General features: G+C 37.7%; 1 protein-coding gene across 1 annotated transcript in view; it reads right to left on the reverse strand.

Annotated features, from left to right (window-relative positions):
* Positions 1 to 813: 813 nt before the first annotated feature.
* The window catches only part of LOC104627127, a gene marked incomplete at its 5' end in the record, with an annotated part of 31,532 nt that continues 11,973 nt past the window's right edge, over positions 814 to 20,372 (reverse strand). The window contains 2 exons of the mRNA XM_010295237.1: positions 814 to 1,377; positions 18,460 to 18,579. Coding sequence (XP_010293539.1) covers positions 814 to 1,377; positions 18,460 to 18,579 — 684 coding nt within the window. The remainder of the gene's footprint in view (positions 1,378 to 18,459; positions 18,580 to 20,372) is intronic.

The raw sequence follows: 20,372 nt of genomic DNA on the forward strand, positions 1-20,372 counted from the left end.
TGGTCTTGAACTTGATCTTCTATAGTGGGCAGTTCTTCATTCTCCCAGTCCCTGCCTTTGCCTTCTGCAACTTAGGCAGTGTGGCTTCAGTACTTGCTGGTGAATATTGAGCTCCTTGTTCATCCATGCAGGCCTCCTGGCATTTTTGCCTGACTACCTTTTCATTGGGATGCATTGCTCCTGAGCTTGGAGGAGGTGACCCCTGAATACTAACCAGCTTTCTTGGGTCCCTCTTCCCTCCAGGTCTGGATCCCATAGTACTCCATCAAGCAGATGCCTGAAGAGGTCAAGGTCTGCTCTCCTGAAGGACAGGGTAGTGAGCTTGCTGTGCACCCTCCTTGCTGCCCTAAGGATCTTGAATTCCACCTTTTCATGGTCACTGCAGCCAAGGTTACTCTTGAGCTTCACATTTCCCACCAGCCCCTCTTTGCTGGTGAGAACCGGGTCCAGCATAGCACCTCTCCTCATTGGCTCCTCTAACACTTTGAGAAGGAAGTTATCATCAATGCATTCTAGGAACCTCCTGGATTTATGCCCTGTTGTGTTGTCTCTCCAACAGATATAGGGGTGGTTGAAGTCCCACATGGGGACCAGGGCTTGTGAATGTGAGGCTGTTCCTATCTGTCTATAGAGGGCCTCATCCACTTGGTCTTTGTGGTCAGGTGGCCTGTAAAAGACCTCCACTATAATGTCACCTTTTCCTGCCCTCCCTTTAATTCTGACCCATAAACACTGGCTCACCTGCTCATCCATCCCCAGGTGGAGCTCCATGCACTCCAGTTGCTCATCAACATAAAGGGTGACACCTCCTCCTCATCTCCTCTGCCTGTCCTTCCTAAAGATCCTGTATTCTTCCATTCCAATGCTCTGGTCATAGAAGCCGTCCCACCATGTCTCTATGCCAATAAGATCATAGCCTTGCAGGCATACGCACTTGTCTAACTCCTCTTGTTTATTACCTATACTATGTGTGTTTGCACAGAGGCATTTAAGCTGGGCCCCAGACAGAGCTGACTTACTGGCTGGAGTGGCTGGAATCCCTTTGTGCTGCTCTTCAGGTGCTCTCATGCTGACTTGTGTTCCTTCTCCAGGCTCTGGGCATCTATTTCTGGCACTGGCATCAAACTGGTAGGAGTGGGGTGGATTGAAGTTCCCCTTCCCTGGTAACTTTAGTTTAAAAGCCCTCTTCACCAGCTTGGCAAGCCTATGACTGATGATGCTTTTTCCCTTCCCTGACAGCGGGACCCTGTCAGCCCCCAGAAGACCAGGTTTCTCAAAGCAAGTCCCATGGTCCTGTAGCCAAACCCCTGGCTGTGCACCAGTCCTGTAACCATTTGTTGATTCACCAGATTCGACTAGTCCTTTCAAACCCCTTCCCTTTGACCATGAGGGTTGATGAAAAAACTACAGTCTCTCAACCTGGTTCTTGAATTGTTTTTGCTCCTTCTAATTTCCTGCCAAAGTGTATAGGCAGCTTGCAAGGTGACATTTGCAGAAGCTCCTTGCAGATTTATTGGCTAAACTGCTGGGGAGCCGAGAGAATTCATATAAAGAATGACCTTCATTCATTATGAAGCTAGACCTGCTGATATTGCCACATGCCAGAAAAGCCCACCTGCTCCTCAGAGAGGGCCTGCTGCTGGATGTAGATCACAAGCAGGACAGAAAACAATAGGCTGGATGACCTGTAGAGTTCCTCATAACCCTCTGGTGAAAAGTAAGGTCATGGTACTGCCTACCGAATGCTAGACAGGAAAGGAAAAAAGCGAACTTTTTTTGGAAGACATCTTGCATAGTAACAAAGAGTTACTTGGAGGGTAATAGCGACTTCAGGCAGTAAATGTGCAAATCCCTTGTCTTTGTGAGCATCTGCAGGCTCTCCCTGTCTTCCCATCACAATTTGCATCCTCTTCAGCCTTTTCCTTGAAAGTTGCTGCACTCTTGGTGTACCTCAAACTTTCTACCACTTACATGTCTATACCTCTGTCCTTTCAAACCGGAACAGAGGCACTTGCCAAATTTGCATTTGGTAGAAGTTGTGATTGCTCCGTATAAAAACATCTAACATGGATTAATAATTTTGCTATGCTACCAACAACAGCGAATTGTGTTTTAATATTTCTCAGTACAAAACAGCATGTCTGTGGTCTGTGCTTCATCAGTAGACTCTGAACTGCTTACGTGACTCTGGACATGTACCAAATTTCTCTTTTTTTTTTTTAACTTCTTTGGCTTGAAGAAAACACATTAGCACAAGACAAAACATGTGTTGGTTTATTTTCGCTTGTTCAATCCTTCGTAAATATTGCCATAACACAGACCTCCTGAAATATATGGTAAAACATAGCTTTTATCAAAAATGATCCCTTTGGGAGTTGCAAGCTGTATATACAGAATCCATGGCATTTCTAAATTATAGTCCCTCCTGCAGTATAAATTCACAGCCTTTCTGAACCAATGATGCTATAATTGAAGAGTTTGCTTGATTACTTTTAAGTAAAACACAGAACTGATTTAAATTTATCTATAATCCTTGATTTAATTTAATGAGATTTAATCATGGCACAGAAATCGAAGCTCATATTTGTGTGATGTGCTTCTCAAAACCTTTCATAAAAGCATGCGGTAAGGAAATCGGTCATGGTTTAAGGCTCCATGTATGACTTCTCAGTGGTCACAAATATCAGGCAAGAAGCATTGGTTCAAGGGTAGCTCACGGAGCTTGCAAAACTTAATCTTCATTTTACAGAGATTTGAAAGAGGAAAGATATTTCTAGGCTTTGAAACTAAACTGTGAAATTAGCTAACTAATATCCCCAGATACCTTTCAGTTTTGAACTGCCTTCTAGGGCAGTACCTACCTCTACGTGTTTTAGAGGGACATTGCTAGTTAACATATGCACCTGAATCAGCTTGTCTAAAATTGATGGGTTTTAATAAAACAGTGACTAGCTCATTATTCCAGTAAACAACTAAAATGTGATTAGCTTTTTCACTGCTCATGAGACATACAGACTTTGTTTAAGGTATTTTAAAAATATTTCTATATAATTATGGAAAAGGATATATTGTCATGATGTTTGCATAAGGTTGAACCACACAAATAAATATTCCTATACACATATGTCTACACATCATAGATACTAGTGAGATCACTCACAAACTTCCAAGCTGAAATAAACAGTACAACCATCACAACTTCATGGTTACTTATTAACCCACAACTCCAACTTGCTGTGATTTCCTAGTAAATAAAACTTGCACCAAAGGAAAAATTAATTTTGCTCTTGGGTTAAGGTTTGTGAAAAAGAGACCAGTTTTAACTCTCACCAAGAGAGGGCAGTGAAATATTTCAAATCATTAGAAGATCCCACACAAGAGCCATATACCTTTATAGCAAGCAGGATAGCAAATGAATCTCTGCAGACATTTAATTTTAAATTCTGTGGAGCATTCAACTGATGCTGTATTATTTTTAACTAACAACCTCCCACCCCTGAGTAAGTGTACTGTTGTGTTTGGAACTGTAAAAAAAGAAAGAGATTATGGATAAAACTATGAGTCCTTATGAAATAAGATTTTACCTTTTTTTCCTATTTCAAATGGGTTTTTTTGAAGCAGACTATTAAGAAACATCTGCCTTCTACAGCCAGGATCATAGCAACGTAGGAGTTTTATTTTCAATTTTAGCTGACTTCTCCAGAATATGAAGACTTCACTGCTTAGCTCTATCCTGCACTTTCTTTTCTTTCAAAATCCAAAATGGCAAGCTAGAGGGCTGCTTTTGTTCCCAGTTCTTAATGATCCTGTTACAGATAAGCAGTTGTGCTATGCTGTTCAGGACGATTGATTTTCTTAAAGAAGTCAGGATATGTATTTTTTTGTCTAAGGTTTTCTCAAGACTTTTAGGTTGAGAAGTTTAAATTGTCCTACTCCAAAATCTTTAATTAAAATATCTGGTATAAGTCTGCTATTTTTGATCTCCAAAGGGCTGCAACATCTTCAAGTCAATGACCTCTTGCAATTCTGAGTCTCCTGCTATCCCTGCAGCTCAAAAAATACAGCTGGCAAAAGCCAGCACCTTTCTCTTTTTCACACCCAAGTGAAGATTATTGTTTTGCTGAGCTCAGATAATAGCCAAGAATTGAACGTGTAAGCTTTCAATAGATAGATGTAATCCACAGGATAATATTTTGTCTTCTACAGAAAAATTTTGGAGGTTACGTTCAGGAGGATTTAAGACATATCATGCTGATGATAGAACCTGGCGAATCTGGCACATTATTATATATGATTATATTTGCATTTGCCGAGGAACCTTTCAAAATATATGGTAAAAGTATTTAAAAAAAAAAAAAAGGAAAGAAGAGGAAAAAGAGGGAGAGAGAGGAATACACTTCCACTTCATTTTATCAATGGTCTTTGTTGAAGTTTTAGAGCAGTTTTAAGTCTTTTCTTTAAAAATGGATTTGACTGAACCAGACAATTGTATATGGGCTTTTCCTCTCTAAGGCAAATGGAATGACTAAGAAAATACAAAACAAAATAATAATGAGGACAAACATTTCTTTAACAAGGTATCATAACATTCTGTGTTTTCTCTATTGATGTTTTCATTTTCTCTTGCAGAAACGATTTGCCTCAATATGCTAAAGCGGCACAACAAACTAGAAAGCTGCTTCTAATGACTAATGGGCTGACTGACAATTTAGATGTTATGAAGTTGTTAGAAAAAAGCCTAATAAAACTTAGAAGGAATATAGAACCAGAACCAAAAAGAATTCAGAGGAACTGATCTGTAATAAATGTAATATATTACATTATAAATGTAATAAATGTGTTCATTGTATAATGAACACATTAAACAAACGGGGGTGCAGTACACTATCAGAAAAATAAGGTCAGAATTTCTTATTAACATTTCCTATTATGTTTGTCCTCATCCCCCCCAAACTGTAAAAGCATCATGAAAATCTTTGCCACGAAATTAGTTTGATGTTAAATTTACTCCCCTTTAGACTGAGCAGAAATGCAATACATAGTGATGCTAAAAACATTTGTATTCAGTGCATTAATCCTTGTTTAATGCACCATGTTGGTGGCCTACAGTCACAAAGCAACATAAAATGATATTCTCATGTGAGAAGATATCCATCATTTACTTGGTCTTGTCTTGTTTGCTTTCCTGTAGACGCAATAAGTGACAAAGCTAAAAGCAAGCAGTGTGTAGGGTCTTCAGCTGTAAAGTTAGTAGCAAGAGAGGACAAGAACTTCCACACGTTGTTCAGTGTACAACAAGTCCCAAGTCCAAACACAGAAATCAATTTAACTATCCAGAATCAAGCCTATCAAGAGACTCATTAGAACTTTACTGTAGACTAAACGAGCTGTGAATTATTCTAGTCTTTCAAACATATTTGAAAAGGTAATTTGTGAACAAATCAGTAACAAAATATGAGGGAAATACAATTTAACTTATTCTACACTGACCAAAAGTCTGTACTTTAAAATCTTTCTGCTAGCAACCAGACATGTTAACTATCCAAGTACTGTAGATTGGGTTTTGGATAAAATATTTCCACATATATCATTACCATTGTAGAACAGAAATGTTATGTGTTCCTTCCCCTGCAACAGACTGTTACAGAGATAACATAAAAATCCATCCACATTGCAATTTGTTTTCCAGGCTGTAGGGTTGTAGCCCCATTCTGGAATAAACTCTGTGGAATTAGACCCATCGATCCCCATCACTGGCTAAAAGGCATGCATGAACAAAACCACTCTGACAGTGAACAGGATCCCCTCTCTAATGCAAAGCTTGGACTACCACTCCCGTAACCTTTTCTAAGCAGGTTTTTCCAGAGCGTACGAACCTTGCCTACATTCTGGCAGCAAAGCATAGAAATTCTCAGACATTACACGTTACTAATGCAATATTACTTGCGATGCACTTTGCAAGACAAAGCAGACTCATGCAGTCTCCAATGTCAGAAGCAGGGGAAAAAAAAAAAAAGAATGAGGCAGCAAGAAAAATACAGCTAGTAGAAGGCGTGGACGGCTGGTCCAGAGATTGCAAGGCAAGGTAGTTGCTTGCAGAGCAAAGATAAATAGGAAGATGAAGATAAGTCTTAATATTTTAACAAAGTCATATTAATTGACACTGTTTCAGTGAGTGGTAAGTGTGGCTTAATCATGGATATATGCTATTTAACTAGATCCTAATTAAAATATTTATTTTCTTACTTTGTGTGTTTATGCCAAATATTTGTCTCAAGTCATATAATACACAGCTTAAAATAAACTGACTAATGAGATCTCCGACATGCACATTCAACGTGGAAATCACACATTTTATCAGTAGCTAATAAATTTAGAAGGCTAAGAGTACCTGAGTACTAATTCAGAATACTAATAAGTTTAGAGTACTGAAACATTCTGGAGCCAAACTGATGTAAAACACTAGTATCAAGTTTTTAAAATATAATTCTATTATTTTTAAAAGCAATCAGGTTATAATACAAAATCAGTCAGTAGAGGTGTATACAAACTGCAGATTACATGAAAATATTAATATATTTTTCATATATTTTTCATATAATATTCATATAAACCACTTATGGCTCATTATTAAGGCACTCTATTAGAATGCATACTTTAAATCAGATTTTTATGAGCTATAAGTACGTTAATTATTATAGAAGTGCATTAAAAAAAAAACAAAACCCCCAATCAAACAAACAAGAATCCAGCATTTCAGACTAATAGCTTTATGACTAGATAAGGTGCAGAAGCAGCCTGGTTCAGCATGGATAGGGAAATGAAGTAGAGACTAGATCTGAGCTTCAAGGAACACAATGAGGAAGCAAAGATGGATGGAAGAAATACAGAGGCAAAGCAGCAGATAAATGAATTGGAAGCACAAAGATAACACACATAAAGAGTAGCATGATTAGCACAGAAAAACAGGGTGTGGCAGTAATAGGGGAGATAACTCCAGCAACATCTGCAATAATACCTTTATTTATTGTTCTAGCTACAGCTCAGCTCCTAATTTCTGGTTTTGCTTTGGGCTCTTTATACATCTCTCCCAGGCAGAAATGTCAGATAAGTCCATGAAAAAACAAGGGGTTTTATTTCCAGGGATTTAAGGGAGACACCATTTCCTGTGGCATGCCCTTGACTCTCAATATATGCTTCTGTTGATAAAGTTATTAGTTATAGCTAGTAAGTTATTAGTTTAAATCCAAATGTTATCAACATCTGTTTATTTTTTTTTAATCAAACATACCGGTTTCGGTACATTACATTATATTTTTCTCAAATTTCAGAAGGCCTTCTGCAATTTATTCCATCCTATCCTTTTCTGTTTACACAAGAAAAATAGTCTATCCACTGCTATACTTGAGATAGAATCAGCCATAATAGGTTTCACAGATTTTGAGGAACTGAGAGAAGTAGGATTGGAAATGATGATGAGACTGTTTTCTAACAGACATCTCCCACAGGTGCCAGACACACCTTGCCAAATTCCTTAAAACATTATATTCCCCCCCCCTTTACTTCTAGTCTAAGAGTTTCAAAGCCTTGTTAGTGCTTACAATTTCCTGGAAAGCTTTATTTTTTAAAAAAAGAGGTTCTATCAAATTTAATTCATTCTGTTTACTGAGATGAAAATGTAAAGCATTGGAGACTTAATACATACCACTTTTTCTATTACTTCTGCTGCGCATTTTAAAGCGGGAATACACCATGACAAGAGTATTATTAATTTTTACTGTAACTTGTCCTTTGATTAAGGCATTATAGCACAACTTTAGAACAGGCAAAAATCTCAGCACTGTAATTTTAAGGCTGAATCATAAAAATCTTTCAGCATTGTGAAAGAACTATAAATATTATGAAGTCATCAAAAGCTTCATCATCCTCATCTTTATTATTTGTAAAGAACTCAAAAGATGCAAGGAGGTAGCCCTTACCAATTACACAGAAGTAACTGTTTATCTCTGGAAATTACTTTTAATATTCTTTTAATTGCAAGCTCCAGATATAACCACTTTATGGGAAATATATCTCAGCATTGCCATAAATGCAATATTGAGACAAAAGGACATATCACTTCTACTTCTGAAGTTCTTTTGGTAGATAAGAAAAAGTAATTGAAAACTTAGTTTACAAATGATGATTTATGGATAGTAAACTCTGCCATATTTTGAAATGCATAAGCTGAGTAATTTAGCTGGAAACTACATTATAAACAATGAAACAGCATGCAAGTTGAAATCACAGGGATATTTCTCTTTGTCTTCTCAAATATCGCTATTAGTTTCTTATCCGTCTTAAAAACTCCACAACAAAGATTTACTGTACTTTCAGCTGTGTTGTGCTAACAACAGTGGAAAGCAATTTCCACAGTTCAAAGCGTCATTGCTCCTCTTTGTTTCTAGCTAACCGCTGTATCCACGTGCATTTTCTCTTCCAACCCAAACATGAGACTCCCCTTGACTCAAGCTGTTCTCCCTGGTGGGCACCATTCTCCTCTCACCAGGGGACAGCCGACCCTTGACTCTGCTAATGTAACTCTTTCTGACACTTGCCTATAGATGCCTACGTCCTTCTGATGAATTTGGGAGCATTTAACAGATTCATGGATGTTTTCACATTCCTGCCCACTGTAAATCTACTCCCATGGCTGTGGAGGCTGAGGGTAATTTATATTACATATATATAGATAGATATACAGAGGGTGCTCTCAGCAGAAATCCACAGTGGAAATCCAGCCCTACATTTTCATTGAGTTCAATTACCAGTTTCCCCAATCAGCTTATGACTTGGCTAGCTCCTCTAGATCCCACAGCCTGTGGAGAGAGGACTAAAGGGAGTAAATATTTGGTTTTGGGCTCTCCCCGCTTTAGAGGAACGTGACACAGAAACATGGCCAGAGAGGCAAAGGTCACTGGGCTTATCAGGCCCACTTACCCCACTGCAGGAAAATACTGCCTGCTACTGTCAACAAAATATCCTTCAGCATCATGCTCAATGAAATACAGTCTTTCCACAAAAAAAAAACCCAAAAACAAAAACCCCACAAAAACCAAAACCCCCACAACCTGAACAAAATCCAAATCAACTTGCTTTCATCTCTTCTATACAGGAATATTCAGCATCTAGTAAGACGGGTTTTCATATTTTCCTGCTAATAGGCTAACTTGAAACAAAGAGATCTTACTGTGAAAGAAGACAGTTCTGCCTACTTTAAAACTTGTACCAGCAAAGTTTTGATCCATATGAGCCTTCCAGGCCTTTCAGATATACCATAGGGGCTCATCTGACATTTGTCTGCCTACAAGACAGCACAGCCTTCAAGAAGTCCTTCACAAAAATGTGCAAATTAGAAACAATTTATTGAAAGGTTGGACCAGATGATCTTTGAAGTCTAACCTGGGCTGTTCTACAATTCTGTGATTTATTATCATGGAGAGACATGGTTAGCAGGACATTTAACTGTGTCAGTTTTGGCTTGTAGTTTTTGAAGAAAAAAGGAATTTACCAAATCTTGTGAAATCTGTGTAAATCTATTTCCATGTACTATGAACTAAGATCTGTGTTATAACCCTTAGATGCATCCGCCTTCCCAAGGCTGAACACTGAGCTCTTAATTCTGAGAACTGAACAATACCCTTCACCACCCTCAAAAGCTAAACCTAAATAACTTATTTCCTACTACCATCTCTCCATGCCTCCTGTTAAAAACAGCAGCTCAATTTTTTTATCATCCCTTTCTCCTGTCTACATGGTTTTCCAATTAATAGTTATTTTTTACTAGCATACCCAATTTCCATCCAAATTTGGATGGAAATTTTCAACTTACTGAATATATAGTTATTGTCTCCCTCTTCACATGATAAACTAGCTACAACACCATCTTCTTTTGGATTAATGGAGGGTTAAATGCACATATTACTTCTTACTACTACTGGAAAATGTATATTTGTTCCAGTTACAAGTATTCTTGTAATGAAGCAATTTTCATCAGATGGTAGCTTTGATCAAAACCAAACCACCTCTAAAGAGCAAAAAGCAAACATTGAAAACTTTTATTCTGAAATGTACCTATAATTTATTGAGAATTCCTACCTTAAAACAAGTAATTCCAAGTTAGGCTAAGTGTTTTATCATATTAATTTCAAGGATGATGAACCACATTCTTGAAGCAGCACCCACTGAGTGCTCCCTTAAAGATGAAGAGAAGTCCCTAATGGGATTTCCAAAATCACATAGAAGCATTACTGCCTGAGAGGTCAATGAAGCATTAAGTCCATTCTTAAATCATACACAGTTTCTTTTGACATTATTCAAAATGTCAGTTCTGAGGCACTTCAAAGTTCCCAAGCACTTCAAATCTCCGAAGTGAGTTACAAAGCTAATTTGCTCAGCTGAAATATTTGAGGATAAAAAATCACTACAACTTGCCAGCCAGTTCTGCTGAATTCATGTTCAGCAGAAGGTTTTCACAGTTACTCAAGTAGAAGAAAAAGCCATATAACCATAGGAAAGGTGTTTCAAAAGTAGCCCAACCAATCATACTAAAACCTGTAAAGGGTTACTAATTGCAAATATTGAGTTTGGAAAAACAGAAGTGATATAATGTCTTGGCCTGTTTGACCTGTGGTCAACTGTAAGCAGTTCATGAAGAAGAGAGGAACCCAAAAATGAAGGAAAAATGTCTAATGGATACAAATTAAGTTTCACATTCTACATGAACCTGACCGACATTCAAATCAATTTCTCTTTCCAACTGGAATTATTAAAAAACCACCATGCTATTTCTGCTATGCAAAATTTTTCAGGACGAAAAAACCTCTGCTGCAAAAAAGAAATGAATGAAGTTCCGTATCATTCTTTGTTCTTGTGCCCATTTTGAAACACAGAATAATCACATAGGAGCCTCTGTGGTTCGGCACTTGCCTAGCAGCATCAGCAGAAAACAGGAGTTACTGATACAACTCCTAGTTGTTTTGTTTTTTCTATTATTATTTTTTGACTGATCTTTCTTAAGTTTCCATTGTCATAACAAGATATTACAGGAAATTAAAAACACAGCTTTGAAAGTGGAAAATACTTCTCCTGTTCTTTGCTGTCAAGACAACTACATTTTCAACAGGAGACAGGTAAAACGTAACCTCTTATCCCGATGAACAAAAATGAATAAAACCCATGAAACTATACAATTTAAAGCACTTAAAAAAGATTTGTCTCTTTGTAATGAAAGCAATCAGTCAAAATACGCAGTTCCCAATCCACTGAAAGCAGTTTTCAGTAAGAACATTCATACCAGTTTTGACAAGAATGGAAATTCTAAGCAAAAGAGAGATGGACTCTTCCCTGCCAACATTGCCAGCAGAAATACTACAGAACGCCAAGGCCCCATGGGATATTTCTGTTTGACATCAATGCTTCTCCCCAGGGTCCCATTGCACTCTCCTCTCCTGCCACCCTGCATTTTCCCTTTTTCCCCAGTGTTCCCAATGCAGGAGCAAACCCCCCTTCATTCCAGAGTGCTATAGTTACTCAGAGGCTTGAAAGATTTTTTTGGGGGGTTCAAAACCCACTCCTCGAGCCCTATAAATGTCAATGCTAAAAGCCATTCACCTGCATGATGAAAACTGGATAAATCTGTATCTTAGTTGAGGTGACTTTTAAACCACACACCCAACCTTATTCTAGACTGGGAATTCTGGACACCCACTTGTCCTACAGCCTAAAATCACCTGTTTTACAATAGGTCCTGCCATGTTGAAATGCCCGAGCACACTGGTGCTCAGCAGACATGGCTGACTGTGCTGCTTCTAAGGAGAAACAGGTGGGTTAATATGTCTCTATTACACTATGTTTGCCTTGGCTTTGTGGGCATTAGTTTCAAGTTTGAGAGTTTGTATTCTGGGTGAATTTGCTCATAAACCTGATCGTGGTTCTCATGTATTCCTGGCAGATGTATCAGGAATAGTGTGGCCAGCAGGAGCAGGGAAGTGATGGTGCCCCTGTACTCAGCACTGGTGAGGCCGCACCTCGAATGCTGTGTTCAGTTTTGGGCCCCTCACTACAAGAAGGATGCTGAGGTGCTGGAGCGTGTCCAGAGAAGGGCAACGAAGCGAGTGGGGGGTCTGGAGCACAAGTCTTATGGGGAGCGGCTGAGGGACCTGGGGTTGTTTAGTCTGGAGAAGAGGAGGCTGAGAGGAGACCTTATCGCTTTCCACAACTACCTGAAAGGGGGTTGTGGCGACGAGGGTGTTGATCTCTTCTCCCAAGGACCTAGCAATAGGATGAGAGGAAATGGCCTCAAGTTGTGCCAGGGGAGGTTTAGATTGGATATTAGGAAAAAATTATTTACAGAGAGGTCAAGCACTGGAACAGGCTGCCCAGGGAGGTGGTGGAGTCACCATCACTGGAGGTGTTCAAAAAACATGTAGATGTGGCACTTCAGGGTATGGTTTAAGGGGCATGGTGGTGTTGGGTTGATGGTTGGACTTGATGATCTTAAAGGCCTTTTCCAATCTTAAAGATTCTGTGATGTCCTGCTCCACAGGTGAATAATTAATAGGGAACAGGTTGCTCATAACACTGCCTGTGGTAGCAGCTCTGCTCTGCATTTATTAACGATCACCAGAGGAAGGACTTGAACCTTAGTCTTCCATATTCCTGTGGCAGCATCCACCAAACCATCGAATATATCTCTGGCTTCTTTACTTTGCACTTATGAACAGTTCATAACTTACGCAGTTATGAACACTGAAACACCCACTCATCCAGACAAACAACCTGGGGTCAGGGCAGGCACCTGGACAGCACCAAGATTTAGATTTCTGCTCCCCGGCAACTGATGCAGAGAGTCCAAAACCTGGCAAATTCACCAGATGGTGCACTATTGATTACTGTGTTTCTTTCTGCAGTCACAGATTTAGAAAGAAAATTCTTTATTCAAAAGCCAAGAGAGGGAAATTTTAAAAACTGTTAAATCTTTTAAAAATTCAAGAATACAATTATGGATAGATCCAATTTTTTCTGTTTTTCATTAGACTCAAATATGCATTTCGTTTGACTTTTAAGCTAAATAGAAGTGCATTTTCAAGTAAATCACAGTTCTCTACTAACACTAGTTTCATTGCGATAACATGCAAATTCACAACACCTTCCAGACAAATTAAATTTCCCTGAAATTTCACAAAAGATTTGCAGAAGCTAGCAGAAAGTAAACAATGAGTTATTATATCTTCATCTATTGCATAGCACTAAATAAAGGAAGGAAATGGTACTCTTCAGTAGGTTTACAGCAGATTTAAGTACTATGCTGAACTGGAACAACAGGTCCCAGTTCACCAAGGTATTTAATTACCCCCTTACCTTTAGTACTAAGTATTTAATTTCATTTCTAGCAGTCTGCGCATGTATTTAAAGTCACTTTAGAAAGAGTATCATGTTAGTACTGTGATCCATCTTTCTTATCAACACTAAGGGCAGTTTATCAACACTAGTCAGACATAGCAACATTTCTTTTCAACTCACTAGAAAATACACCATCAACAATGTCTCTGTAAATTGCAAGTGTCCTCCAGTCACATCATAAATTGCATGTCAACCTTTAGAAACAGCTCAAACAGATCACACCCTAAAGTACCAGGTGCTGATATATATACATTTTTTGAAAATCACATTACAGAGCTCTACCTTTGATCATAATCACAAAGGTAAGAGGTGAACCCTTCATTTACGTCAAGTAGCTAATCAAGAAGCTAACCAAGAATAAAACATTTTGTCTGCTCTTGGTTATTAAATAGTGTTAGTTAATAAGTGTTAGTAGAGCTGTATAACTTCTTACCTAATGAAGCAAAAGGGAATAGGTGAGAAAAGATGCAAAAAATAAGTCTTGACTTATAAGAAGAGACAGCAACTTCCCCAAGATCAAAATATACACTTGGAATATATGTTGCTTCATGATGCAAACGTAAGAAAACATTATATACCAGATAACAAAGCAATGCCACTATTGTAATCAAAAACTGTTCTCAGATGAAGTGGAAGTAGCAATTATTTTACTAGACCAAAACCAAAAAATGGAATATAATTTTCCTATCTCTGAACAAATAACACAGCTATAGAATGTTCCATGTAACCCTTAATAATATGTGAAATAAAAACCTGCATGCATTGACTCCACAGGGAAGGCCCTGCCTTTCACGGTGGCAGAAGGAGAGGGGAACACATCTGTCAGGCATTATGGACAAAAAGGCCTTCAGTCACATTCCCATGAAATGCTTTCCACTACAGATATCCCTCAGATTAAAATAGATAACATTTCCTCCTTAAGGTCATAAAATTTAAAGCATTTAGGATAGAGCCCTACAATCCTACCAGACAAATGCTGAGGGCTTGAAGCGTACTGAAGTGCCCCACCCAGGGTATCTGTTTTTCTGCATGCCCACAGCTCTATCCTTGCTCCGAGGCATCCCTAGGTGTCCTGAAGGCAAAGAAAGCCTTGACATGGACATCCTGGTGCACAGCGGAATAGATGCGAGAGCCTGGCATGTCATCTCATTCTCCCACAGGGAAGAAACAACAGAAACCACCTTCAGAAAAGAAGAGGGATGCACAGGAGGTGGATGTACACTAACAGGGATATCTGAGGCTGAGCAAAATGCACCACGATCTCCAAATGGCCACATGTGGTAAGAAAACCAGTGTGGGAACAAGAAAAAAGTCCTCTAAACTTCAAAAGGGGTAGCACAGAGCCTCTGAGGATGAGCCAATTCTGAATTACAAGGAGCAGTGGAAGAAGCATGAAAAACATTTCATTTCTACACCAGTAAGATATAAGACAGTGCTCCTCTGAGCTATCAACCCCCTTTTGTTCATTTGTTTGTTGGATGGTTATTCACAGGAATGGCAGCTTTTATTTCAACAGTATAGATAAAAGTATTGCACTGAAATTTAAATGTCAAAGAATACATACTCAAATGTCAAATACCAACAGACAAATGCTGAAAGAGAAATGTCAGAAATACACCCATGTCTCCCACTGAGTATAACTATATTCACACAAATGCAAGCCACCACATGATGTGTAAAAACAAGAATTTTTCTGCAGTTCCTTTGGGACAGTAACACCACTGGTGTCAATAAAATCAGTATCTGGCAGCCATCTGACTGTATTACTCCAAGTACCTGACTCTGGCGACACATATAGCCTAAGTGATCGATGGCTGGCAAGGTGATGGATGGCATTTATAGACATAATGATACAAAATCTGCATTTCAGGAAAATCCCATTCCTAAATTTGCTAACTTGTCACTAGATGAAGGACCCCAACGCAATGAACCTGAATGCTCCCACTGCTTTCCAGGTATGACAGTAACCTGTAAAAGTTGAAGGAGAGGACTTGCAGACAGTTTCTGCTAGACATATGGCTTAATTTGGCCAATAAAACCAAACATGAATTCTTGGTGTTTACCTAAATTGTTTGCTTTTTCAAGTCCTAGGAATATTAACCTGTGAATATAAGTGAACTTTTCAAAAGTAACCAAATGACTTCCAAACCCAAACAGAACTGATTTCAAGCAGAATTTGGACTCTTGAGAAATTCAAGTGTGTGAAAATTTTACTTGCTTTAATTAAAATCAATTGATTGTTCCTCAGGGGGGAGAAAAAAAAAAAAAATTCTTTACACACTTGACTTGGTGTGAACTTCTGGTCCCAATGACTTCGATGGGCCTTTTGTCGTGATTTCACCTCTCATCTCCTATAAAAGTACTTGGAAACATGTTAATTAGGGAAAATGCATTTGTTTAGAAATTTCAGTCAGTCTGCTAATTGCAGCTGCTTCCACTAGAGTTGAGAAATAAAAATAGTTAGGTAGTTCTGTAGTCAGAGCACTAAATACATGAAAATCTGAAGTGCACTTTCATTAGTGTAGCTGACAAAAATATATCTGACTCCTGTAATGTTATGATTTGCTTCCAACACTAGTGGCTCATATACTGTAAAGTAAAACCTAATCAAAGAAAAAACTCGTTTGTTAAAAGAGTAAAACCAATATATGGCACTCTCTCCTTAAAAATTTTCTTCTCTCTCTCTGTTGTAAATGTTTTAGGATCCCCAGCTTATTTTTTTTAACTTTGTGACATTGATTATAAATACTATATTTATTTTAAATCCTTTTATGATTCAATTTTGTGAAAAAAAAATACAACATTAATTGGAATTATTTTGATTTTTTTTTTTTGAAAGCACTTCCAGGAACAATTACCACATTCTCACAATATATACAGAAATTTCTTTCAAAGAAAATTCCTGTCCCTACACCAGGACTCTTTCTAAAGCTTTCTCTGGATCACTGAATGTTGTTTAGAAGAAAAATTGGAACAGATTAAATCCGTTCTGCTCTGGATAGTTTCTTCTTTTTAACCAGCTGCAGCACATCACAAAACTCTAAGGATAGACATTCATAGCACAACCTTCAACAGGAAAATTTTCTTATAATCTGTATATTACATTTTAAACGTTCATTTCGGCAAACAGAAAAAAAATACATACTTCAGTGTCTTTTACCTTTGCTTTTCTCTTGGACAGAGTCTTGTTGACACTGTGTTTCATGTGTTTTGTGCAAAACTATTCTCTTTGACCAACTTCAAATCTATTTCCATTCAAAGACAGGGAATGCCTCTGTCCTTGAACTATGATAAAGGGTAGGTAAACAAGGAAGGTGCAAAAAGCCTGTTTGTACTATCTCATTGTTTTGCATAATTTTTGCCCACGGTCGTTAATGTCCTCTTTAAAAGTAAACTGTACTATAGTTGAAATCTGCAGTATAAATCTTAATTATACCATCAGAAAAGAGTCAGAAAGGTTAGGAAGTCTTTTTGTACTTCTATATTTCCAAGACCTTTCTGTGGATCTCTCTCTTGTCTATCTTTTTGTGAAATGGAAGAACACAATTTAATGCTTCACTGAGGCATTCACCCGGACAGGGCTGAAGTAAAAAACCAAAGTCAACCAATTTAATTAAATGAAGAGGTACAGATTTGTCTTAGGGAGGACTACCTGGTTGCTCTAAAGAATAAATAGCTCCTCAATGCATAGCATGGAAGATAAATCAAGTCAAAATATGTTGAAAGAGACTAAATTTGTAGTTGAGGGAATAAGGATTCATCCAACATTCTGGTCACCTAAAGACTTTGTGAAGCGTACCTCCAGATAGCAACAAAATCCAGTTCTGTTTAGCTTCCTAAGGAACTGTCAGGACCTCTGCTCAAGGTGACATAGCTATAGGCACATGTGTACATTAAGGTACTGACAACAGATGAAACAGCAGGAAAGGAGGAATTTCAGGAATTGAGACACACTTTTAGCTTCTTATTTATCTCTCTCTTCTTTCAGAGCAGTTATCCGTTACTGCAGAAGGTATGCAGACAAATGATCTACTTCATCATGTAATGACACTGATGCATGGAACCAGTTTACATATACTAAGTTAACTTTCTCTGTCATTTGCTTTCAGACAATCAATTCAGGTTCCTCACATACAAATTCCCCCCAGTGTGATCTGATACACTAAATGAAGAGATCTTGGTATTATTTTTCAGGAGGTCTGTCTTTCAGGGGGAGCTGCTCCTCTAAAAGCCTATTAGTCTTTTGTTTTCCTAAGAGGTACCATATGATTTTTGCTATTTTTGCCATCCCAGATGGGCAGTTGTCCAAACTTAAGAACATGCATTGCAAAGAGAGATCTGCTTCCACTATTCTTCACAAGGGGCTTAAATTTATTTTTACAGACTAGCAAAACTGAAATATCAAAAAAAGGTAATTTTGCTGGAGATAGATTGTTTGAGGAAATGGTGTACAAGTCCAAGTATTCAGACTGTGTCTGGCAGTTGAATACATAACATTACACATATTCTATGAAAGTTAATTTCTACTAAACCATCATGTACTTATTTCATGAAGACAAGAGATTACAGAAGTGTTGTCTGTGTTGCAACAGATACTGTCTTTCTGTACCCACCATTTGTAACTATCTAGCAGTTGGAGGTTCCCACTTTGACCATAAGTATCAGGTGTCAATTCGGGTGCTCTAAACATAATTCTAAGTAAAATCTGCTATTTTGGAAATGGGTTGCAAGGGTTACAAACCAACAGCTTTCACTGGTCTTTTGTCAACCAGCAGCTTAATGTATTCTGTATTACAAACAACATCTTGATCAATATGACCTACTGCGAGGCCTCTCTGCAATAAAAAAATAGGTGAGTATCTAGAAATTCAAGACTTCTCTCCCATTTTTTACTCCTCTTAACAATACACAACACCATGTTATCTGCCATCAAATACTTTTCTATTAACATGAAACACAAGAAAGATTTTTAAAAGATCAGCAAAAATAGTCTCGTTTGAATAAATGTAGCCTCACCTTGCGGATGCCTCTGCCAAGATCTTCTCCATAATTTGTCCCCAAAATTTCAAAATGCACATTGGGATTCCCCCCATTTTCTGCAAATTCCAGTTCTCCAGTCAAGCCGTTCACTCCACCCTATTGGAAAAAAAGGAGAATGGAGTGAAAACTCAGAAGTACCCAATTATAATAACCTTCTGTTTCTTCAAATCATTTGTGGACTAACTACGCCGAATATATACAACTACCAGAATTAGGACAGTTTTCCAAAGACCACATTTCCCTAAAAATTCTGAAGACTAAATTGTTCCTGCATCATTTATGCTCTTCACAGAAGAATCAAACTCAGCAATGCTAAGCAGGTGCAATACAAGCACAAGTCTTACTCCTTACTCTTAATGTATTTGCACTCCAATTTTTGTTCTTTGATCCATCAGCATATATGTATAGATATTCTTGCTCCATTAAAGAAAAAAAAAACAACCAAAACTTTTGCAACTAATTTTAGTGGAAGCAAAACTAAACACAAATACATAGAAGAAATTACACAAAAATTATTTTTGTTTATTTTTACTTCCCCGCCCCCCAAAAGTTTCTCAGCCAAAAGAGTTTTCCACATAAGATCAGGGTGAGGTTTTGGTCAAGTTATGTTTGGATCAAAAAACACCTAAGTGATCTGCACAAATGAAAAGGGACTTGTCTAGATTAATATAGCGATTTTTCTGTTTTCCTCCACAACTTTTCCTTACTGCTAAGAATGCATGAGATGAGCAATAATACAGCATGTTTTCAAAGCTTGCTTTTACTTTTTTACATTTTAGTCAGAAGGGGTTAAAATACTAAAGATGAAACAGTGAATATTTACTATAAAGAATCAGAGTTGAAAGGAATATACTTGCCACAACAATACTCAAAATATATTCCAGGGTTAATTCAACATGACACACATTTCATCTTTGTATAAGAACTGTGATGACCTGAACTGTAAAACCAAGACAGCCACTTGAAATGCCTATAATGAAAACCTTTAGCCCTAAAAAAATTCTTCAGTTTTCAGATTTAGGGAAAATTAGATGTTTAACCCACTTCCTCCAAGAAACTTGAACAATATTTTAAGTATGCATAAGAAAAAAATTTGCCTCTGGTGTAAAACCATATGAAATGCATACATTTTCTTCCAAACATAAGGCAAGAGTTTTGCAGTTGTGATTGCTCTTTCAGTTAATAGCTTTATTGTTTGAACTGAAAAAAAATGGAAAATAAACAATTGCAATATAAGCTACCTAGCTAAGCACATGAGCCTTGCTGAATAACGATTTTTAAAGCTGTATTCTCACATCTTCAGTTTGGAGAAAATCCAGGTAGGAGTACAAAATTTGCATATTCATTGCAGATTAGTATGAACTAACAAAATGTGGTCATCCTTTTATAAAACTTTAATATGATTATAATAAAAATAAGGAAGTTGATTATTGAGATAATAGCTTTAAAACTTACTAGAGACTAGTATTGTTAGGGAATAACACATACATGTTTCATGAAGTGCCATTTTCAGTTAAAAACAAGATAATACTTTGTGTATATACTTTTTAATCTTTTCTGTAATATTTACTTTTTGGATGAGATACTAGAATAAAAATAAAAATTTAAATAGAAAAAACAACATCCTGATTAAGGGTACATCTGTACAGTCATTTGCAGAAAGACTCCAGGTCATTTCGCCCTCAATGAGAGCCAGCCAGGCAATTTTGATACACGTGTCCATGGTTAATATGACACTGAGGTTACTTATTAGCTTGAGCACAATCCTGAAATAATCACACCTTCATGGCTGTTAGATTGGGGTTAGCACACCTCTGGCTGGTTCAGAGTAATGACAGAGTGAGCTGGTGTTTACCTGCAAAATCATTTGAACATATCCTTGGGTGAAT

Source organism: Phaethon lepturus, unplaced genomic scaffold, assembly GCF_000687285.1.
Source record: "Phaethon lepturus isolate BGI_N335 unplaced genomic scaffold, ASM68728v1 scaffold7869, whole genome shotgun sequence".
NCBI lineage: Eukaryota > Metazoa > Chordata > Aves > Phaethontiformes > Phaethontidae > Phaethon > Phaethon lepturus.